General features: G+C 38.3%; 1 protein-coding gene across 11 annotated transcripts in view; it reads left to right on the top strand.

Annotated features, from left to right (window-relative positions):
• Positions 1–8,160: 8,160 nt before the first annotated feature.
• The window catches only part of LOC110622623 (carnosine N-methyltransferase), a 31,100-nt gene continuing 15,117 nt past the window's right edge, over positions 8,161–24,143 (top strand). For 7 of the 11 annotated variants that reach the window (XR_002489144.2, XR_006352078.1, XR_006352077.1 and 4 more), the window contains exons 1-14: positions 8,161–8,471; positions 9,205–9,363; positions 9,952–10,024; positions 12,338–12,381; positions 13,784–13,826; positions 13,941–14,159; positions 14,274–14,390; positions 15,483–15,554; positions 18,191–18,235; positions 18,324–18,403; positions 18,551–18,615; positions 18,699–18,765; positions 18,878–18,991; positions 23,051–23,124. Coding sequence is in view for 7 of the 11 variants with exons in the window: in XM_021767202.2 (XP_021622894.1) it covers positions 9,257–9,363; positions 9,952–10,024; positions 12,338–12,381; positions 13,784–13,826; positions 13,941–14,159; positions 14,274–14,390; positions 15,483–15,554; positions 18,191–18,235; positions 18,324–18,403; positions 18,551–18,615; positions 18,699–18,765; positions 18,878–18,991; positions 23,051–23,124 (1,120 nt within the window). In the remaining 4 variants the exon portion in view is untranslated. Of the gene's footprint in view, positions 9,100–9,204; positions 9,364–9,951; positions 10,025–12,337; positions 12,382–13,783; positions 13,827–13,940; positions 14,160–14,273; positions 14,391–15,482; positions 15,555–18,190; positions 18,236–18,323; positions 18,404–18,550; positions 18,616–18,698; positions 18,766–18,877; positions 18,992–23,050; positions 23,125–24,143 lie in introns of all 11 variants that reach the window. The other 4 variants (XM_021767201.2, XM_021767200.2, XM_043960218.1 and 1 more) reach the window with 4 other exon arrangements.

The raw sequence follows: 24,143 nt of genomic DNA, 5'->3' as shown, positions 1-24,143 counted from the left end.
AAGCACAGCAACCTAGTTCCTCAGGGGGAAGTAAAGTGAAAATGACGGAGTACTTGAAGTTGGATGCTCCTAAATTCAACACGGGAGATGATCCCTTTGAGTATCTCAGTGCAGTCAGAATGATAACTAGTGAGTTGGGAGCCGAGGATAGCAGAGCCATTGAGATGGCAGGGTTCACATTAAAATGCAAGAAAGCCAGAGAATAGTTTAAGAACTATGCGGACCCCAGAATAGACAGCATGTCATAGGAAGAGTTCGCCAATGAGTTTGCTGGGTGGGCTTTTCCTGACAGTTCCAGGGAGATGAAAGTTGTAGAGTTTGAACAATTGAGACAGACAGAGGAGATGAGCGTTGATGAATACACAGATAAGTTCCTGGAATTGTTACCTTACGTGGGTCAGGCGTATGATACTGATCAGAAGAAGGCAAGGAGATATGCCACGAGGCTTCATCCCAGGTATTGCTCCTTGATCCTTCCAGCAGAGAAAGAGAGTTTCCACTCTATAGTGGATGCAGCTAGGAAGATGGAGGCGAGTGCCATTATACAGGGAACAGTCAAACAGTCTAAGGCACAGTCTTCTGGTTCTAAGCCAGTTTCCTCCTCATAGAGTACAGCAGGTGCGAGCAAGAAGAGATGGGATAGAATAAGAGGTAAAAAGGGCAAGTTCTGGAACAGGATTAGATCTGGTCTGGGAATGGGTAGTGGCTCCAGCTCTGGCACAGACAATCCAGTATGCAAGAGATGTGGGAGACCGCACAGAGGAGTTTGTCTGATGGGATCTACAGCCTACTATAGATGTGGGCAGGAGGGACATATTGCACAGGAATGTCCTCAGGCGACCTTAATGGCACCATCCCAGCAGATAACCTCAGGCAGTGTGGCACAGCCAGCAGCTTCAGCCGTACCTCAGAGCAGTGGCAGAGGAAAAGGAAGAGGGTCAGCCTCTTCATCAGGGATGGGTTCCCGAGGTGCAGGTCCGTCAGCCCCAGCACGGATTTTCACCATGACTCAGCAAGAGGCAGACACGTCGAACACAGTGGTGTCAGGTAATCTCATCATTGGGTGTTCCGAGGTGTATGCTTTGATGGACCCCGGTGCTTCTCACTCTTTCATTGCTTCTAGAGCTGCAGAGAGGTTGGGTTTGATAGTCTCCGAGTTAGAGTGTCCTCTTTGGGTTAGTGGACCCAAGTGTGATCCATCTTTGGCAGAGTTAGTCTGTTGGTTCAGTCCAGTGTGCATAGAGAGTAGATACCTTTCAGCTGACCTGGTGGTTCTAGAGTTGATGGATTTTGATGTCATTCTAGGGATGGATTGGTTATCTACGTATAATGCTACCTTGAACTGCAGAGACAAGGTAGTTAGTTTCAGAGACCAGGATGGGTCAGAGTGTGTCTTCAGAGGAGACAGGAGGGGGACACCTAGGGGCGTGATATCAGCCCTTCAGGCTCGTAGGTTGTTGAGGAGGGGTTGTCAGAGGTTCATAGCTCATGTGAGGGAGCTAGATAGTCAGGTTAGGGAACCATCCTCAGTACCCGTTGTTAGAGAGTTTCCAGATGTGTTTCCTGAAGAGCTTCTAGGACTACCACCTGATAGGGAAAATAGAGTTCGAGATAGAGTTGATGCCTGGTACCAGACCGATCTCTATTCCTCCCTACAGGATGGCACCAGCAGAGCTGAGAGAGTTGAAAGAGCAGTTACAGGAGTTGGTAGACAAGGGTTTCATCCGCCAGAGTACCTCACCTTGGGGTGCTCCAGTACTTTTTGTCAGAAAGAAGGATGGATCTCTTAGACTTTGTATCGACTACAGGCAGTTGAACAAAGTCACTACCAAGAACAAGTATCCTCTACCCAGGATCGATGATCTATTCGATCAGCTATCAGGAGCAGGTTGTTTTTCGAAGATAGATTTGAGGTCCGGATACCACCAGCTGAGAATCAGGGAAGAGGATGTACCCAAGATAGCTTTCAGGACCAGATATGGGCATTATGAGTTCCTAGTAATGCCGTTTGGGTTGACTAACGCCCCTGCCGCATTCATGGATCTCATGAATAGAGTTTTCAGAGAGTACTTGGATCACTTTGTGATTGTCTTCATAGATGATATCCTAGTGTACTCCAGGAATGCAGAGGAGCATGCCCAGCATCTGAGGATAGTCTTGCAGACCTTGAGAGAGCATGGCTTGTATGCCAAGTTCTCTAAGTGCGAGTTCTGGCTGAGGAGCATTTCCTTTTTGGGGCATGTAGTATCAGATGAAGGTATAGCAGTGGACCCCAAGAAGGTAGAGGTAGTAGCCAACTGGCCTACACCCACTACAGTAACAGAGATCAAGAGTTTTCTGGGTTTAGCAGGCTACTATCGGAGGTTCGTTCAGGACTTCTCGAAGATAGCTGCTCCTATGATCAGACTGACCAGAAAGAACCAGAAGTTCGTATGGTCTGAGGAATGTGAAGAGAGTTTTGAGGAGTTAAAGAGACGGTTGACTTCAGCACCGGTGTTAGCTCTGCCGATCAGTGATGAAGAATTCACAGTGTTCTGTGATGCATCCCAAGTGGGATTAGGTTGTGTGTTGATGCAGAAAGACAGAGTGATAGCTTATGCTTCTAGACAACTGAAGAAGCACGAGCTGAACTACCCGACACACGATCTGGAGATGGCAGCTATTATTTTTGCACTCAAGATGTGGAGGCATTACCTCTATGGGGTAAAATGTGAGATCTTCACGGATCATAAGAGCCTGCAACACATCTTGAGCCAGAAAGAGTTAAACTTGAGGCAGAGACGGTGGGTAGAATTGCTCAGTGATTATGATTGCTAGATCTAGTATCATCCGGGTAAGGCTAATGTTGTAGCTGATGCCTTAAGCCGGAAGTCACTAGGCAGTTTGTCCCACATTACCGCAGAAAGGCGGCCGGTGGTGAAGGATTTCTATAGGCTCATAGATGAAGGGCTACAGTTAGAGTTATCTAGTACAGGTGCTTTGATCGCACAGATGAGAGTTACACCCGTGTTTCTGGAGCAAGTGGCTCTGAAACAGCACGAGGATCCTGAGTTAGTGAAGATTGCCAGGACTGTTCAGTCAGGCAACAGTGCAGGATTCAGATTCGACAGTGAGGGGATTCTTCATCACGGGAAAAGATTATGTGTACCGGATGACAGCAGTTTAAAGGAAGACATTATGAGGGAAGCTCATAATGCTAGATATAGCGTTCACCCTGGAGCCACCAAGATGTATCAAGACCTAAGAAGAGTGTATTGGTGGCCAGCGATGAAAAGAGAAGTGGCACAGTGTGTGTTAGCCTGCGAGATATGTCAAAGGGTGAAGCTAGAGCACCATAAGCCAGCTGGAATGCTTAACCCACTATCGATCCCAGAATGGAAATGGGAGAACATAGCGATGGATTTTGTAGTGGGGTTACCGGCGACGTCCAACAGACTAGACTCCATATGGGTGATTGTGGATAGACTGACTAAATATGCTCACTTCATTCCAGTCAGGAGCAACTATTCTGTGGACAAGTTGGCGCAGGTATATGTAGAAGAGATAGTAAAGCTGCATGGAGTTCCAGTGTCGATAGTATCAGATAGAGGACCACAGTTCACCTCCAGGTTTTGGCGGAGTCTGCAAGCTGCTATGGGCACAAGGTTGGATTTCAGCACTGCCTTCCATCCACAGACAGACGGTCAGTCAGAGAGGACCATCCAAACTATTGAAGATATGCTCAGGATGTGTGTGTTAGACTTTGGCGGTTCTTGGAGGCAGCATCTACCTTTGGTAGAGTTTGCTTACAATAACAGCCATCATGCTAGCATAGGGATGGCCCCTTATGAAGCTCTGTATGGGAGGAAGTGCCGAACACCTGTTTGCTGGGAAGAGGTAGGAGAAAAGGCTCTAGCAGGGCCAGAGTTAGTGGAAATTACCAGCAGATTAGTGCCGATCATCAGAGAGAGGATCAGAACTGCGGTAAGCAGATAGAAGAGCTATGCAGATATTCGCAAGAAGCAGATAGAGTTTCAGGAGGGTGATATGGTATTGCTGAAGGTGTCTCCAATGAAGGGAGTGGTTCAGTTTGAAAAGAAGGGTAAACTAGCTCCACGGTACATTGGTCCCTTTGAGATCTTGCAGAAGGTCGGGAATGTGTCGTACAAGCTGGATTTACCTGCATCTATGGAAAGAATTCACCCGGTGTTCCATGTTTCTATGTTGAGGAAATTTGTGTCAGATTCGAATAAGGTTCTTAGTGAGCCTGATGTAGAGATCCTAAGAGATCTTACCTATGTGGAGCAGCCAGTGCGGATCCTAGACACCCAGATCAGGAAGTTGAGGAACAAGGAGATACCAATGGTGAAAGTCCTTTGGAACCACCATAACCTAGAAGAGTGCACCTGGGAGACACGGGAGTCTATGCTCCAGCAATACCCATATCTGTTTTACGGTTAGTTTTCCCTCTTTTATGTGTGTTTATGTGTTTAGTTGTTCGAGGAACATTCGGGGACGAATGTTCTTAAGGGGGGGAGAATGTAATACCCGGCTAGAGTCCGGCATCGGAATTCCTATAGTCCGGCATCGGAATTCCTATAGTTCGGTGGAATCTCGGGTGTCGGAACCCTCTAGAAGGGTGATACATATGTTTTCTAAAGCATTTTAACTTGTTTTAATGTTTTAAGTATAAAGGAAAATGAGTTTTTGTAAGAAAAGAACCAAGGCAGAAAAGCCAGGTTCGGCCGCCGAAGGTGATTTTCGGCCGCTGATCTTGCATGGCTTTCGGGTTTCACGTTTGGCCGCCGAAGGTGGTCTGGCCAGCCACCTATAAAAGGCCCTAGATCGGTCAAATGGATAAGATTTTCTTTCCATTTGCACGAGCTAAGGTGAGACTTAATCTTCCTTGAGTGATTTATGTGTTTTTTCAAATCTTTCATGGTTTTGATGGATTTTCATATGGTTTTGAAGTTTTTGAGCAAAAGAGCAAAGTTTGAAAGCTTGGAGAATTTGAGAGAGGATTTCTCCATATCTCCACGTTGGGATCGTTTATTCTCTTGTTTGGAAGAGGTAAGTAAAGATCCTAAACTTCCTTTCTTGATTTTTGAAGGTTTTATGGAAGTTTTATGGATAGTATGCATGATAGGGTTTAGTTGAGGTTTTTGATGATTTTTATGTATAAGCATGTATATGTGTTATGTGCTATGTTTGTTGGGGTTATAAGTTAGTTTTAGACCCTTTTATGCATGTTATATGGTATGTGCTAGTTGTGAGTAGTTGTTTGCATGTTGAGGTAAGTTGGGGGGAAAGTTTGCATGAAACAGAGCAGGGTTCTGCCCAACGGGCAAAACCAGGTTCGGCCGCCGAAGGAAGGTTCGGCCGCCGAATCCCTTATGGAGGCAGTTTCGGCTGCCAAAGCTTGCCTCCGAAAATTGGGACTTTCGTCTCTGGAGGGAAGGTTCGGCCACCGAAAGTGCCGCCGAAGGTTGAGTTTCATCTCTGGACGAGACTTTCGGCTGCCGAAGGTGCCGCCGAACATGCATGAGGTTCGTCTCTGGAGGGACTTTCGGCCGCCGAACCTGCCGCCGAAAGTGCCCTGCCCAGCCTTCTTTTGCATGTTTGATGTGATTGTTTTAGGATCTTTTAGGGGGGTTTTGGGGAGTTTTATAGAGATGTTCTTGAGTTAGTTTGGTCCCTCATTTGAGTCCACCTATGTAGGAACGGACCAGAGGAACGAGAGAGGTCAGCAGTGAGCACTGCTTCAGAACCTGCAGAGTCAGTTCAGAGTCAGCCAAAGGTGAGTGGAACTAAACTTAACTATTTTAATATGAGAAATCAAATGCTTTAGCATGTTTCATACATCATGACCATGTTATAGGTTGATTGCATTAGATATCACGAATATGAGGCATTGCATACTTTGTTGTTGATGTGGGTGAATTCTGGATGATCCAATAGTCCCTGAGAGCCGGGTGCCTACCTCTACGCCCTGGCATAGATGAGACAGATAGTCAGGTGCCTACCTCTACGCCCTGACACAGGAAAGAAAGACCAAGAGCCTGCCTCTACGCCCTGGCAAATGGTAAGTAATGTATGCTATGTGATGAGACAGATAGTCGGGTGCCTACCTCTATGCCCTGACACAGATAGATGCTGAGACTAGTTGGTGACAGGTTTACAGTTGGTGACAGGTTTACCCTTGATGTGGCTTGTTTGTGCTGTGATGCATTCCATGAGATCATGTTCTAATAATATGTTTTATAGTTCTGCTCACTGGGCTAGTATAGCTCATCCCTCTCCCTTAACCCCAGTTTTGCAGGTTCAGAGTCCAGAGAGAAGTCAGCAGGGTAGAGAAGAGTAAAGAGATGTAATAGCTAGTGTGGACATGTAATTATAAGAGATAGTTTATGTTGTATAGTGTATGGAGCTGTGCTTGTCCATTATAAGAGTTATAATTCTTCTGTATACATGATCTCTTTTATGTAAATGAGTTTACCTTATGTGTTTAAAAACCATGCTTAACATAGAATGAGTTTAGCCCACCTAGAGCAAAGATGAGAGCTCTAGTAGGGGTTTACAGTACAGAGTTAGTGCATGCACCGGTTGAGCCTTGGTACAGAGAAAAGTTTTAACTTTTACAGCAAATGTATGATCATGTATGGGAATTCACATGATCATGTATGAGAATTCACAGGTACACAAAGTTCACAGCAGGCTTGCTACGGGTCCCGACGGCCTTAAGCCGATCTGGATCCTAGCGCCGGTAGCAGTTCGGTTTTCGGGCTGTTACAGCTGCCCAGACACAAGCGAAAAATCATTCAAAATCTTCAAGATACAACCCATCTGCTCAACCGAGACTTCAGCGAAGAGAACCATATCATCGACAAACATCAAATGAGATATAGCTGGGCCTCCTCTACATATAGGTATAGGCTTCCATAACCCTTCATTGACCGACGCAGCAATCATATTATTCAACTGCTTAATACATAAAATAAAAAGATAAGGGGACATAGCATCACCCTATCGAACCCCTTGGGAAGGCCTGAACCCTTCTAATTTTTTACCATCCTATAGTAATTTCAACGTAGCTGAGCTGACACGCTTCATAATATTATTGATCCAACCATCTGAAAACCCAGTATTGGATAAAACTAATTCAAGAAAGTCCCAATTAAGTCTATCGTAGATTTTTTCCAAGTCGATCTTCAAAGTCATATAACCCTTAACCCCTTTAGCCTTATTCATCGAGTGGAGCACCTCTTGATATATAACTATATTATCCACAATTTGCCTTCTTGGCACAAAACTGCTTTGTTCCGGGCCAATAAAAAATGGCATAACATACTTTAACCGATTAACCATAGTTTTTATAATAATTTTATATAAAACGTTACAAAGATTAATTGGTCTAAACTGAGCAATATGGGTCGGATTTTCAACCTTGAGAATTAAAGTGATTAAAGTGGAATTTAGCCCATCAGGTAAGAGATTACCATGCAAAACACCCAAAACAATATCACACATAGTATTACCTAAAACACACCAAGCACGTTGGAAGAAGCCTGTTGTGAAACCATCCTCACCAGCAGTTTTAAAAGGTGCCATCTGAAATAAAGCTCGAACCACTTTCTCTTTCTAATACGGTTTATCAAGGTCAGTACGAAGCTCCTCAGGGATTCAACGACAAATAATGCCTTCAAGATTAGACAACACATAAGTCAAATCATTAGTGAAGAAGCCCTTGTAAAGCTGAACAACCAAATTTTCTAACGAAGCCTCATCAGTCACCCACTGCCCATTAGAATCTTGAAGTGCTGAAATTAATTTTATCTTCTTTTTAACTTTAGCAGCTAGATGGTAGAATTTAGTGTTTCGCTCACCAGAGACAATCCATTATTCCTTTGATCATTAGAACCGATAGAGCTCTTCCTGTTTTAAAATCTCCTCCATCTTCTGACGTAAAAAAAAGTCCAGCTTGACTAAATTAGGAGAGTACCCGTTTAAAGCAAGAGCATATAAAATTTTAGGACTCTATTACAATTTATTATTTAATTTTTTTAAATTTAATTTAGTTCTCTAATTATAAATTATGACAAACTAAAAAAATATAATTTTTAAATTTAGTTATATTATTTAAGATTTAAAGTACCGTAAATATTTAAATTTTTCTACACAATACCCAAATATAATTCACTATGTTGTAATAGAAAAAAAAGACCTAAATCGCAACACTGCCGCCCGTCCCCTCCGCTTCTCCACCTCTCACTCTAATACAGCCGCACGCCTCCCTTCTCCCGCCGATCGCCCCTCTGCTCTTGACGCTGTCAAATTCGTTGCTGCATCCGCTGGTCCTGGTTGCTTCTCCGCTTCCGCCGCTTCCTCTGGTCCTCGTCGCTGCTTCCGCTGGTCCAGTACTTTTGCTGTCTGGTGCTGCTCCTCGTCCTCAATCACGCCGCCGTCGCTCCTCGCCGCGTCTTTAGTCACTGCAGGTTTGAATGGGTTTTGAGATTGTGGTTTCAGATATGTGCCTTTTGTGAGATCTATTGATGCGGGTTTCTGAAATTTCTGGAAATGTTAAGATTTATGTGGATGTGTTCGGTGTTGTATATGTGAGATTTATTGATAATTTGTTATAATAAAGACTATTGTGAATGGATTGGGAGTTGTTTTATTGAGATTTCTGAAAATGTAAGATTTCTGGAATTCTTGGAAATGCTAAGATTTATGCAAATGTGCTGAGGGTTGTAATTGTGAGATTTATTTAAAATTTGTTGAAATAAACACTATTTTGAATGAATTCAGTGTTGTTTTTATGAGATTGAAATGGGTTTCTGAATTTCATTAAAATGCTAATGTGTGATTTTGCCTGAAATTCTTTTTATTTTTTATTTTTTATTTTTTGTGATCACGAGTTAAATGGGTTTGGGAAGTTTTTGGTAGTATGGGTAATGGTAAATGGGTTTGGCACAGATACAGGTTTGGTATGGATTTGGGTAGTGTAATTTGTAAACAGGTGCGCGATCGGGTACTTAAAATTTCCTGGGTACTCTACCCGGTACCATCCCCTGGATGACCAAAGATGCACACTAAGATTAGCCCATTAGAACCTGTCTGCAGGTCAATTACTTTGTTCAATCGCTCTATTTAGAAGTATCTCTCTTTTATTTTTAACCTTTACGTATTTATTTTTTCATTTTAATCTTTAAATAAAATCAAATGCAGTTCAGTTCATTCTTCAGTTGTGCACGACTGTTGTGAGTAAAAATCAAAAGAGATGCATCAAGTGATAGAAGAGGAAAATGAGGAACGTCGCCATCAAAGGAAGATGGAAGAGGTTCTTGAAGTCAAATCCCTTAGGCGCATTATCAGTGCCTATCTCAAGTACCTCTCTCCAATCTCTTTCTCTCTCACTCTGGTATCCATTGATTGGTCAAATTATTTCTGGGCAGAGAAATGAAGTTGGATGATTTAACTTGTTCAGCTTCTTCTAGCTCTTTCTGAGTTTATTTGTTATTATGGCTTCATTTGACATTGGATGGAGCAAATAATTAAAAAATGCCAATTGAAGAAAGCTAAAATCTTTTGGAGACGTACAATATCAATGGTGGAGATTTTAATTTATTCTGTAGTTTTCTTTCCCCTGTGTTTGTTGAAAATTATAAACTCTTCTTATGGAGCTGAAGGTTTTAGACTGTTGTTCCAAAGATATTTAATTTCCTTCCAAATGAGTGTTTATTAATATTTTGGTTCAAGATCCCCTGATACTTCATTTGGTTTTTGTGCCTTTCTAACATATATAAAATGTCCTGATTTCTTGGTTCGCACCTTTGTTGAAAAAATGTATATGATTACAAACTCATTTTTTGAATTTTTTTTTTCTTATTTTCAGCATTTAAGGTCATGTTCATGACAACTCCCACCTTAAGAAAGTACTATTTATCTTATTGACTTTTTTCCTTCTTTATTCAGCTATCCAGATGCTGCAGAAGAGGATGTAAAAAGATATGAAAGATCTTTCAAAAAGCTTCCGCCTGCCCACAAGGTATTTTTGACTGCTTGACCAAGTGATTTATCTACATGTGAAACTTAACTGATGCCATGGTGTTTAAAGCTCAATATTTAATGGTTATCAAGTCAGTAGATAACTTATGATATTGAAGTCCACCTAGGACAATATATTCTTTGCAGTTTGCCGCAGTAGATTACTCAGGCAATACAGATTAGTATCAAAGTCAACTTAGACCTAGGATCATGGTTTTAAATAACGGCCGTTACGTTACATAACGGCTGTTATGTAACGGGTTTTGGGGGGCCGTTACCCGTTATATAACGGCCCCTCCTGATTTGCATGCGTAACGGCCGTTACGTAACGGTAACGGCCGTTACCAATAATTAAAATTCTTTTATATCTTTTATTTTTTGCTCCCTATTCTCATTTTCATTAGTTTCTACACTTTTCAGCAGCTTCAAAGACTATATTTTTTAAGTTTTCTCTTCCCTTTCTCTTTCAAATTTCAATCTTCCTTGCATATTTCTCATATAAACTTAGATCCATTATAAACTACTCTATTTCCAAGCTTATTTCTTCTAAAAAGTTAGTTAAATTTTATCTATTTTAGTTTTTAATTGTTGTTTTTTTTTCTTTTTTTTTTTTGTAAATTTTTGTGGATTAAAGTGTTAGTTTTGAGTTAAAATTATACTTTGAGCTATTAGTTTACTCAATCTATAAAGATTATGTTGATTTTTCTTATTTTAAACTATATGATGTTTAACTTAAGTTAAATAATCTATATTTTATATATTTATGTTTATTATGCATTTGTATACATTGTTCTAAATTAAATCTAATCAATATCATTTTATTTATGAACTTTGCAAATTTTTTTAAAAAATTTGCGTAGCGCCAGGCTGTTACCGTTACGTTACGGCCGTTATAGGTCTGTTTCCGTTACCCGCGACCACGACCGCAAACATGGCCGCGACCACGACCGCAAACATGGCCGCGACCACGATTTAAAACCATGCCTAGGATAACCAATTGGTTGTTTTTCTCGAGGTGTGCAAGACAGCAAGTTTTTCTCTTGGGGTGGATTTGAGTATGTTTTGCTTAAGTCTCAAGGGTGCATGCATTTGCAATATCTATTTAGTGAATCTGACCAAAGACCAAATTCTGATGGTTTACCTTGCATCAACAAAGTGCTAATATTCTTATCCCAATTCTACATTTGGATAGACCAAATTGGCATTGTAACATGTGTGTGAGTAGCCCACTGCTAATGACCTACAGTTTAAACTTTTGAACATTGTGGATTGATAAAATTAAGGACTCTAGTAGAGTCTAAACTTCTGAACATTGTGGATTGATAAAATTAAGAACTCTAGTAGTTGGAGGTTCAGTTGCCAACAGCTTCAAATCTGAGCTTTTCCAATATCTTAAATGTATATTGTAACTAATTTCGAGTCACATGCCTTACATGTGCGTTTTGGTGGTATTTAGCATTTAACCATACAATTCATCAAAAAGCTAACTGAAAAATTGTGAAAATAACTTGTATCAATTATTTTAAAAAATACGGGCTAGAAGTTATTTATATTATGTAAAAATACAAATTTTTGTCAGTAATGTGATTCAAAGTAACAATGACAAACACACACACACACACACACACACACACACACACACACACACACACACACACACACACACACACACAAGTATCAAGTGGCTTTACATAGTAACATTTCAAATGAGGCACATGATTACAAATAATATGTACATTTGAGTATTTCTTTCACCACCACTTGATTAAACAGCTTTTGCAAAACACTTTTCTAATAATTATTGTAAAAAGGTATACCCATAATTTGTAACCCAAAACTTGTATGCCATTATTTGTGAAGTAATACATGTATTAATATTCATAATTTATTAATGATTGATTTCAAGAGAATGGATAGTTTGCAGAAAAAAGTTTTCTACTTTTCCTTAGCAGTTAACAGATCATTTCATATTTATTACATGATTCATGTTGGTAGAACTGCAGTAAATGCTTTGTGGGTTATAAGCAAATGGATCCTTCTTGTTTTCTCTAAGACAAAATTGCTTGAAAGGTAAGAATAATATACGGACCATTATTCACTTTTGCATCCTGTCTGTTGTTTTGATGTTTTATAATTGCCATGTGTGACAATGCACTACTGGCAGCCTTACAACATTTTGGTGTGTGGGAATGAATATTTTCTTTTTTCCCCTGAAGTATTTAATTTCTACTCTCTAAGTTCCTTTGGTTTTCAAAAAAAAAAGTTTCTTTCCTTTGTGTCTATTTGTGGTTAATTCATTTGCTATGTTTTTCAGGCTTTACTATCCCACTATCCTTTGAAGTTTCAAAGACTAAGAAGGTAATATTCCCTTCTCTTAGTTCGTTTAGTTGGATAGTTACGATATTTTGGACCGCGAGTGTGCATGGTCTGATTTAGTGAACTTGTGCAAATTAATAGTTTATAGGAAGCAGAAGTTTGGACATCAACTTGACAATACCAATTGAAAATGGTCCAAATTGACCTGAGTTAAACCACACACAGTATACATAAAGGAAAAAAGTGTAACCTAAAATAAGGGAGTGTAGATATGTATTTTATTGTCCCATCAAGAGTTGAAACCCCAATTCATTACATATATAAACTAGTTGGGTTTTGCACAAAGGTAGATTTTTACTTGAGTTGAGGCGCAATTTGGCTTGCGTCAATTTGGTCCACTTGCTTCATTTGTTAATAATAGCTAAAAGGTATTATTACTTGAGGCACATAGCCTGCTTCTCTGTTTAGATTTTCACTTTTCTTTTCCATTTCAATTTTATTTATGTTGGAAGCTAAAATTTTTTCATTTGTGCTGTTTTTTGCATTTGCTTCTTATTTCTTAACTTAGCTTTAGGCATGGAATTACAACATAATGTGGTTCCTCTGGTTTGCTCGGCGATGGTACTTGTAATATGTAAGAGAAGTAGTATGGTAGAAAAAGAATGATAGAAAACAACTTTCGGTTTTCCAATTCTTTTTTGACAACATTGGTATGTATTGGAAAACTGGTGTACTTGGAAAATTATCAAGTAAAGTTCCTATTTATGTGAAAATCTACCTCCTTTCCCCTGTATAGGTTCTCACTCAACTTATCTTATTTAAAATTTTAGCATACTTAGAATTTCTAGGAAGATATAATCGAAATAAGCCAAAGTTTGGTGGATTATTAATTATTTACTTTTGGTTCATGCCTGGAAATTAGATGATGTTAAGTTAGTATTCATGATTCGTCTTCCAAATTCATGGTTTTTATAACGAGTATTAATATTCTTTTCAAGTTTTACTTTGATGAAGCTTGGAAATTGGGTGCAAAATGTGGGAGTTTATTTTTATATCTTTAGACTGGTGTGGATAGTGAAAGGCATGGTAGCAAAGTGCTTTTTATTTAATATGAGGCTAAAGGACTTCAATGTAAACTTATGCCTTATTTATTGTGTCCTGATATTTAGAGAACAGGGTTACTTACTGGTCCCCCTTTTCCCTTCCTCCTCACTCTCTCTTGGGGTTGTTATCGGACAGCCTATCTTATTTAATATATAAATTAGGGTTGTCCCCCACTTTCCACCTGGAACTGAGTATTTGGCATTTGCTACCTTTTTGCTCTGAAATTTCTCTCCCCTGTAGTGCTATAGTGCTTTCTTTTTAAATGAAGCTTTACAACATGCATGAAGAATGAAATATTGGTTACCACTATTGAATTATATTTATGCTTTTATTTCTGCAGGTGTATTTCTATGAATGCTTACTTCATATATAACATGCTTCAGGTGAGTTTGAGTTTCATTTCTCCTTGGGCAATCGTCTCTTCTATGCTGTTCCCCTCCTTTTCCTTTTTTCAAGTATTATGTCTTTAAACATTCCAGTTGGCTAATGCTATTTAGGCATTTGAACCTCCCTTGGATATGAGCCAAGACATGGATGGTTGTGAGGACTCGCACCTTGAACATGCCCTGCATGATAATCTATTCAGTGAGGGGAATTGCTGCTCCAGTCAGTCTACCTCAGCTACTGGAATGCATTGTTCCAAACCTGGTGGAGCCTGTTGTGGTCAAGGAAACAACACAATGTGCAGGTCACCAGATGGGGTGACAACTGATGAGGTCTCTGAGATAGTGATGTAGAATATTGCAAGATGACTGCTGAAACTGTAATGTCTGGTTGATTCCTTTTATGTCCTTTTCATTTAGAAGTTTGACTTCTGTAGATAACAACAGGAGGTGCAAATTGAAGGCTGCTGTGAGCCTGCTACTGGGAGCGATCGAGGAAGCTTGCAAAATAGTCAAACAACAGTTGAACTTGCTGAAAAATATCACTCTGACTCCAATGGAAATGTAATGTTCTTTAATTTATTGCATCTTTTTATTTCGTTGAAATGAAAATATTAAGTGTTATGAGTGGAAAATTAGTTAATGGTTAGTAAATGTTGTAGTTGATATCAATGTAGGTTAACAAGTGTTGCAATGGATCATCAGACCTGCATTTCTGTATTTTAAATTTGACATTAATCTCTTTCTTTCCCTACTAAATGATGACAATGATGAACAAACTATAAAATCAATGATTCTCGGGTTCTATATTATTTGGAAGATGAAAGATGTCATTGCTGAGGGTTAAGGATACTTACAAATTCCCAGCAAGAGTGGATTGGAAATCATGAATAGTGTTAGTTGTTAGTGGAAATGACCCATTATGCATTCTGAGTATTAATAACTTGCCTGTATCTCATGTTAACGTTGCTGGGTAATTTATACCAGTCGTCCTTCAACTTTGGTGGTTGTTACAGTTCAATTTCTCATCTTCAATTTGTTACCACAAACATGCTTATCTTTAAGAACCATTCCATAAAAGCCCATCATCTTTAAAACTGTTATTTAAGTTCCTCCTCTTTGAAAATGTCATATAGAGCACCCTCAAGCTATTTTCCATTTATTTGTTCATTAAAACGGATGTGTGGCAGTGCTACGATGTAAAAGAAAGAACTTTTAAAAAAATGCCATTTTCATTGATACTATTCTCTCTCTTCTCTCTCTCCCCTAAGATGTGGGAGAAGAGATATTATTATGAATATCTTATGGGTATTTTTTATTGGGATACTAATGTGAGAAGTTGAAAATATAAGTGGAGGGTGGTAGCCTGGTAGGTTTAAGCTACTGTCTGTCTTGGTCTGAAAATTACTTGTGTCTATTTACTTCTAAGGTGTTTCCAGTTTGTAAGTGGATCTAATTTGTAAAGAATTTCAACTGCAAAATACTCGGTTTTTTCCCTTGTTTGCTTGACTATGATTATTAGGTTTTCAAATATGGGTGAATATTGAGTTTTATCTTCATTCTCAATTTTGTTTATGAAATTACCAAAATTATGGTGCATTGCCTTGCAGTTTATGTATTTAAATAATTCTTCCACATGCTACCATGTACATTCAGGATGCTTTGTCACATCATGATTGGTTGGATCCATCACTCCAGTTTAATGTTCCCTTGGTTGATGTTGATAAGGTATATCACTATATTGTTTATCTTGTCATTGAAACTAATTTTACAAGCTCTCCTCTTATACTTGTTATTTGGTGCAATAATGAATAAATCTTTATAATTTGCTACTCTTAATTTGGAGTTATTTTTACCTGCATCACATATATTGACATGGCTACCCAGTTAGATGTTATTCTGTTGTGGTACCATACTTGCAAATTTGGGTTCAGAAACATTGACAAGCAAAGGGGAGAGATGTGCATGTAACTTATGAAAATATTTAGCAAATAATACTAATGCGTTGCAATTAATTTCATCTGCTAATGAAGCTGTCGAGGCGTCAACTCAACTGAGCCTTAAACCCAACATTTCTTTGCTGCATTACTCTTAATATTACTGCATTTCTGTACGCTACTTCTGTCCCCACTCATAATATTTCACCATCATAATTATGATACATCTGACCCTCATCCCTTTATCATGTTAACTGATGTACCATGTTCCTGTACCATGTTCCTGTTACATGTGCAAGGATAATAAGTTGATATCAAAATTTAGGCTTTTTATGAACTTTACTTGTCCCAGGAAGAGAAAAAGAGATCCTGACTTGTTAATTAGTCAAAAACACTACGTAAACACAATTAGGAGTTTTAGTTCAAGTTTCAAACTGTAGAAGCAAAAAGTACCACAGACGTGGAGTTGCAAGCTTTTGGATATGCTAGCTTTCATATCATATCTTGCACGTGATTTTTTGTGACTTTATAACTCATTAATGTATAAATTTTTATTTTATAATAAAATACTTTTTGCAATTACAGTATAATAATGAATGCAGATATATTACTAGTAGAATTATCAATTGTAGTGTCATGAAATTTTATAACGAAAACATAAAGCACAAATCAAATATGTGAGATGAATGAAGTTTATGGTATAATATGAATAGTTATTTTGAGTATACAGCTAGCTCAAATAGTTATAAGAGATTAATTTACTAATGGAAAAAAGTTAGGAAATTAATATTGATGATGGTCTTAATTGAACAAGTCAAAAACTATGAAGAAAAATAATCTATAAAGGTTTCACAAGTGGAAAAAAAGAAAAAAAACTGAGAAAATAACAAATTAAATGAATTATATAATTGTATTGAACAATTATCACTTTGTTGTTCTCGAAATAAGTATCTTTGTACAAAAAGTTGTATCATGCATCACTTTTTATATTCAGAAATATGATAATGTTATCATTTTCCAAGAATAGGAATTTGTATGAAAATAAAATACTTATCAAGTAAAATAAACAAACAGCAACTACAACTATGTAAAGAATTTTTTTTTTTTATTAATGATGAGTTTAAAAGTCAAGTTTAAATGTTAAAATAACTATTTTATATTGCATCATCATTAATGTAGGTTTTGTTTTCTTTTGAACTCTACTCGATATTTATGGTGTAATGTAAACTAGAAAAAGGGAGTCAGAACATTCAACCTATATGTTAAACTTGATATGTTCATTCAGATTATGAAATCAGATAAGACATGATGAAATGAAATTAAGATTAAAGGTATATTGAACATCCAGATTTCATCTCCACTTTTTAATATGCAAGTGTCAAGTATGAAGTGGTGAAGTATGAAAATCTGTCAGTGCTGTGAACAAAAAGATAATAGTAATTTAAATATTGTTATACATATATGATATTCGTGTGCATATATGAATTCTATGTACCTATATATAAAATTTATTCGCTGTGGAAGTCTCTAGAATCTTCTCATATTAGCTTATATAAGATACTCATGAAAATTTCTTATGTACAAATTAATCTGTACAAGCTTTCTTTAATTTATAATGAAAACTATTCTGGTAAATGTTTAATCTTTCTAAATTTGCATTACAATGTATTGTTCAAAACTGATAGCCAGCAATTGCAAATCCCTTACATCTCAAGTGAAAAAGTTCACAAAATCAACAGCTTCACAATTTAGCCACCAAAGAATGAATAGCCTGAACTCATTACTATTAACATACTGTGCTAGAATTGGTGATCACCTGATTCAATTGGCTTTCATTGGATGAGTCTTGGTTACTGTAATCTTTATAAAAGAGAAAAAGTGACAAACTACATGAAAGTGTTGATTATACTAACTTGTATGCATAAAGAATGAATAGCCTGAACTCATTACTATTAACATACTGTGCTAGAATTGGTGATCACCTGATTCAATTGGCTTTCATTGGATGAGTCTTGGTTACTGTAATCTTTATAAAAGAGAAAAAGTGACAAACTACATGAAAATGTTGATTATACTAACTTGTATGCATAAATAGTTTAAATTTATAGAATTTAGTAGTAAATGGGATTTTACATAATTTTGGATTGAAAATTTTGAACAGTTTAGTCATGGGTCCCTTATTGCTCACATAATTATTTTACCATGCTTCTTATTTGTCCATTCTTGTGTGCCCCTGCAATCAGTGCTTTTAAGTATATATGGTAAAAGAACTTCCCATCTATTGGGCCAGTATAATTGATACAAATATCACTGTTTGTCTACCTCTCCTTCCCCCCATTCCTCGGTCCCCTTCTTTTCTGAAAGATGCCAACCATTGCATGAATTCTCTGTAATATATACAAGTATGAGTTAATTTTTCCTTTACAGGTCCGATGTATAATAAGGAATATAGTAAGAGACTGGGCAAATGAGGTAATGATGCTTCACATCTGCTAGTTCTCTATTATGTTGTTTGTGATATCTGAGATTTATTTGTGCCTATTATTATGAATTGGTCTAGGGACAAAAAGAACGTGATCAGTGCTACAAGCCTATTCTTGATGAGCTTGATTCTTTATTTCCTAACCGCAGCAAGGATAGGTACATGATTTTTATTTTTTTCTGTTTCTTATTTTAGGATAGCTTCTTCTCTGGACAAGTGTAACGTGTCAAGACTTCTGATTCATTTCTTCATCTGTATTGTTAATCTATTATTCTACTGTCTTAACTGTAAATTCTATTCAACAGTCCTCCTATGTGTTTAGTTCCTGGTGCTGGTCTTGGGCGGTTGGCCTTGGAGATCTCCGGTTTGGGTATGTCGTAGATGCTAAATTAGTCACAAATCTACTTGATTCAATTTCATTCTGCTCTTAATTTTTCTTCTATCACGAAACAGGTTTTGTAAGCCAGGGAAATGAATTTTCATACTATATGATGATATGCTCAAGTTTTATTCTTAATCAGTAAGAATTTCTTAACTATTGTTCTGTGATAATGCTTTGTTTATGCATTTTTTTAAAGTTGATCTGTGAAAGAGTTAACCTCTCTCTTACAATGGGTGCTTTGTGTTATTAGCACTCGGGCTGCTGGAGAGTGGACTATACATCCTTGGATCCACAGCAATTGCAATTCACTTTCAGACAGTGACCAGCTTCGTCCTGTTTCGATTCCTGATATTGTTCCAGCAAGGTATACATACCATTATTTGTGTTTCTTCTATCAGTGAAAGCTTTGCATGTTATTTAACACCAACTCTTTACCCTTGAGTACATGTTGTATAAGAATAGTAGAAAATGTTAACACTTAAAATTAATGAGAGAACCTATGAAGCTTTTAAAAAATTGGCTAGTTCAACTCCCAGTTTTATGTTTTTATGAATTTTGCCCTTTGAGGTTCTTGATTATTTTCTGGAATGTGGGATGGTATTTTTGCATTTGTAATGTTAAATTGAACCTGCAAAATTGTGTTACAGGGATTTCAAGACAGTAAATAATCATCAATGTCTTCCATTTATCATTATGCTTGTGTTGAGACAACCATTGTAACAGAGAAAGGAGATGAGAAGAGAGTAGATGAGAAAAGAATAGAATGGAGGTGAGAGGAGAATAGAATTTGAGAGAGAGAGAGAGAGGGGGAAGATTTCTTTATTGATTCTTGTTCAATGCCAGCTGGATCCTTCTCAGCTCTTATTTATACTCAGGAGGTAGTTATAACTTATAACTGCCTCTTAACAGAATAGCTGACCTGTAAATGTTTTCCTCTATTCTTTCCTCTCATTATTCTTCTTCTTTCTTCTAAAATATGTGATGATACCCTCCTCTCGAGGATCTTCTTGTCACTAAGAAGATTGAAAATCAGGAAACTGAGTCAAGATGAAGGACTTAAATTCCCTCGTAGCTTCTTCTAGAGGTAAGGTGGCCTACAGAATGAGCCCTTGTAAAACTCTTTGGCCATCCCTCAATATTGTTCTGTTCGTATTGGTTGTATGAGGACCTCATCATCCTTGGGAGAAGGCAAATCTTGTTCTACTGTCGTTCCCTTCCCTATCTTCTTCTTCAATTATGAAAAATGAAAAACAGGATGAATTGTTTGTATCTACTGGCAGTTGGAGCTTATAGGCTATTACTTATTTCTCTATTATCTGATATGGCCCATAATACCTTGCAGCTTGCTTGAAGAAGTCTGTCTGTATGGCTGCAATTTCAAATATACTCTATTCTCCTCTTCAAATAGACGATCTGACATCTTCTTATCTGCATATTGTTTCATCCTGTTCTGTGGTGCCAGCAAATTATCCCTTATCAACTGAGACATAGACTGCCCTTTCTTTAAAAATTCTACCACTGCTTCTACTGGAATTACTTGCAATGGCAGTAATCCCCATGGAGCAGGGGGATAACTGGACATCCATAGAGTGCCTCAAATTGAGACATTTTCAAGGCACCATGGTGACTTGTATTATACCACCATTATGCAAGTGGTACCCATTTAACCCAGGATTTAGGCTGCTAGTAGCACAAACACCTTAAGTATCCCTCTAAACTCTGGTCAAGTCTTTCAGGTTGCCCATGTGATTGAGGGTGATAGGCTGAGCTGTAGGCTGAAGTGGTCCCCAATCTCTTAAGCATCTCTCTCCAAAACAAGGTAGTAAAGACTTTGTCTCTATCAGTGACTATAGATGCTGGCATCCCATGCAACTTGAATATGTTGTCCAAAAATATTTGGGCCACAGATGAAGCAGAAAAAGGAAGCTACGAGACCAAGAAATAGGCATATTTGTTGAATCGACAAATTACCACCATTATAGTATCCTTGCCCTTGGATTTTGGGAGCGGCTCTATAAAATCCATAGAGACCTCCTTCCAAGGCTTGTGAGGACGCATGGAGTGGCCGTAACAACCCAGGGGAAGCACATTGCTTTGCTTTGCACCTAGCACGTGTCACAGCTTTTTACCCGTTCCGAAACATCCTTAAGCATACCTGGCCAATAGAAGTGCCTCTTTAATCTGACATAGGAGCATTGATGCCCAAATGACCCCCCAATTGAGAACAGTGAAATAATTGTCTCCTCAGGTGCCTCTACTGCCCACATACAATTTACCCGATGTGCATTCTCATTAATGGAAGGTGAGAAATTATATCAGTCATTGCATTGTTCCCTTTATAACTACTGATCACCTGGTTCATCCAAAGGGGTTGAAGAGAAGACTGCATTATTGGCCTTAAGTGTTTGTCCCCTATAACTCTTGACAAAGCATTTGCTACGTTATTGTCTACGTCTTTTTTATACATTATTTAGTACTGCAGTCCCAACAACTTAGTGACTCCTTTCAACTGCAGATTATTATGTAATCTTTGCACCAGCAGATATTTACATGATCAATTTTGATATAAAAGAGTTCTTGCTCCAGCCTCTCAATTATGTCTCCATTTGGAGACAGTAAAAGTGATTGCTAATAGCTCCCTTTCATAAACTGACATGGCTTTGTTCCTTGGCCCAAATGCTTTGGATATGTATGCAATGGGGTGTCCATTTTGCTGCAGTACAACACCCATACCAGTACTGCTAACATCAGTCTCCACAGTAAAAGGCTGAGTGAAATCTGGAAGAGCTAACACATGCTTGATACATAGCAAACCTGAGTTGAATGAATGCCTATTATGCAGCAGGTGTCTATTGAAAGGCATCTTTCTTCGACATATCTGTGAGAGGCTGGCTGATAATGCCATAATTTCTCACAAATTTTCTGTTGTATCCCGTGAGCCCCAGGAAGCTTCTCCATTCCTTAATTGACTAAGGAACAGGCCAAGAAACCATGGCTTGGACTTTGACTGGATCTGTTGAAACACTTTTACCAAATACAATATGGCCCAAATACTCAATTTCAGCCTTGGCAAATGCACATTTGCTAAGTTTAGCAAACAATTTCTGCTCCTGTAAGACTTTGAAACCTCTTCCAGATGTTGTAAGTGTTGTTGCTAGGATGGACTATAAATCAAAATGTCATTAAAAAAGACCAAAACAAATGTCCTCAATTGTAAGTAGTTGCCCCATGCAATTCGTTGAGGAAATCATCTATAATAGGAATGGGGAACTTCTCCATATACCATCCTTTTTTTGACAAGTAATACATGTGAGGCATGGGGGGCTATTGTTGGGTTGTATTATACCATTCTCCAACACGTCAGTCACAAGTTTTTCTATTTCAGCTTTCTATAAATGGGTATATCTATATGGCCTGATATTAACAGGCTGTGCTTGTGCTTTCAAGGGTATGGAGTGATTGTGAGATCTAAAAGAGGGCAAACCTTTTGGCTCCTCAAATATTTCTTTGTACTTCTCTAATAATCTCTGGTACTCCTCTTCTTTGACTTCAGGGAATGACTTCTGTGATGAACTATTCACTGCCGCATCTTGAAAACTGGCAGAAAGGAACGCAGAATAGTGGACTCATGAAATCTTCACCCTTCTTGTGGTTTAACTGTGACTCACACAGTGCGGCTGCTCAACTCTTGCTTCAGATTCTCCTAAACCCTTTAGAAATATTAGTGCTCCTTGTTTTGGGAAACTGATAACTGATTGCTGGAAATCAAATAGGAAGGGATTGTGGGCTTTCATCCAATCCACACCCAATATGACATCAAAACTTCCCATGGCCAACAATATGTTGTCAAAAGAGAATGTCTGCCCTTGGATCCTCCGCTTAAAGCCAAGTGAAGTACCCTTACTGTACACTTTGCTGCCATCTGCTACTGTAACTGTAATGACAGAAGTCTCCACTACTTGTACTTTTAATTCTTGGGCCACTTTTTCATCCAAGAAGCTGAGTGCTTCAACTGTCTGCAAAGATCATTAGATCAATAGCTGCCTGTTCTGATGCTGCCCTATCATCCTTATGGTCTCATCCTCTTGACTTACTTCTAAGGCATGCACAGACAAAATGGCTTCGTTTTGCATAGGAGCCACATCTCCCTCTGTAAAATCATGCCACTCTTCTGTTTCTTCCTCAGTACGCCGTCCACTTCCTGCATGCCCAATGGTTCGCGATACATGTTTTAATAGATTAATAAATATTTATGTTGGATCCAGAAAGGGAAAAACATACTACTGAAGTAATAAATGTATTATTTTACTTCTGAAACATTAGATTTGCAAGGATCTCTGTGCTTGTTGCAATTGCCTTTGCATTTTCATGACTACCTTTATTATTATTCCTTAAAATCTTTGTTGAATTTTCTTGCAAGCAGTGCAGGGATTACTGAAGGTTTCTCCATGTGTGGTGGAGACTTTGTTGAAGTATACAGTGATCCAAGTCAAGTAGGTAAGACAACTAAAATGATTTCATTTATTATTATTAAAATAAATGTGCTAGTAATAATTATATCATCATTTTTGTTACATGCACAAGCATAGCTGTTGTACGCTTCTATCATCTAAGATGCTATTGAGTTATGGATTTAAACGAGAATGAGGCTTGAACTCTTTAATGCTTGTAGAAAGATAATATTTATTTTTGTATATCACAATAGAGATTATAACCTATTTATACATGAGAGACGGTAACTAAACAGGAAGGAAAATCAAGCCTATAATTATACAATCCCTAAGATTAAGCAACTGATCCATCTATCAATATTTACTTCCTATATTAACATATTTACTTTCTATAACTTATAACACTCCCCCTCAAGTTGGATCATAAATGTTAATCATGCCCAACTTGTTACATATATAATCAACTCGAGTCCCATTTAGAGCTTTAGTGAAAATATCTCCTAATTGTTCTCCAGTTCGGATATGTTCTGTTGATATTATCTTTTGTTGGACCTTTTCACGAACAAAATGACAATCAATCTCAATGTGTTTAGTCTTCTCGTGAAATACTGAATTGGAGGCAATGTGGATAGCTGCTTGATTATCACACCACAACTTAGCAGGCACCAAATTTGTGAACCCAACTTCTTCCAACAGTTGACGTACCCACAAGATTTCACAAACGCTTGTGCCATAGCTCGATATTCAGATTCAGCACTAGAACGGGAGACCACATTTTGCTTCTTACTTTTCCATGAGACCAAGTTACCTCCCACAAAAACACAATACCCAGTAATTGACCTCCTATCAACTTTCGAGCCTGCCCAATCAGCATCACAAAAGCATTCAATATTTGAGTGCCCATGGTTACCATAGAATAGGCCTCGCCCTGGGGCCCCTTTAAGGTAACAAAGAATCTGTCCCAGAGCATCCCAGGATCTGCAAATGGCTCACTGTCTTCTGTGGTAAGTTGAAGGTTAGGGGTCATTGGGGCACTACAAGGCTTAGCACCCAATTTTCCTGTTT

This window comes from Manihot esculenta, chromosome 9, assembly GCF_001659605.2.
Source record: "Manihot esculenta cultivar AM560-2 chromosome 9, M.esculenta_v8, whole genome shotgun sequence".
NCBI lineage: Eukaryota > Viridiplantae > Streptophyta > Magnoliopsida > Malpighiales > Euphorbiaceae > Manihot > Manihot esculenta.
Note: the sequence above shows the minus strand (reverse complement) of the source record. Positions and strands in the feature narration are given on the sequence as shown.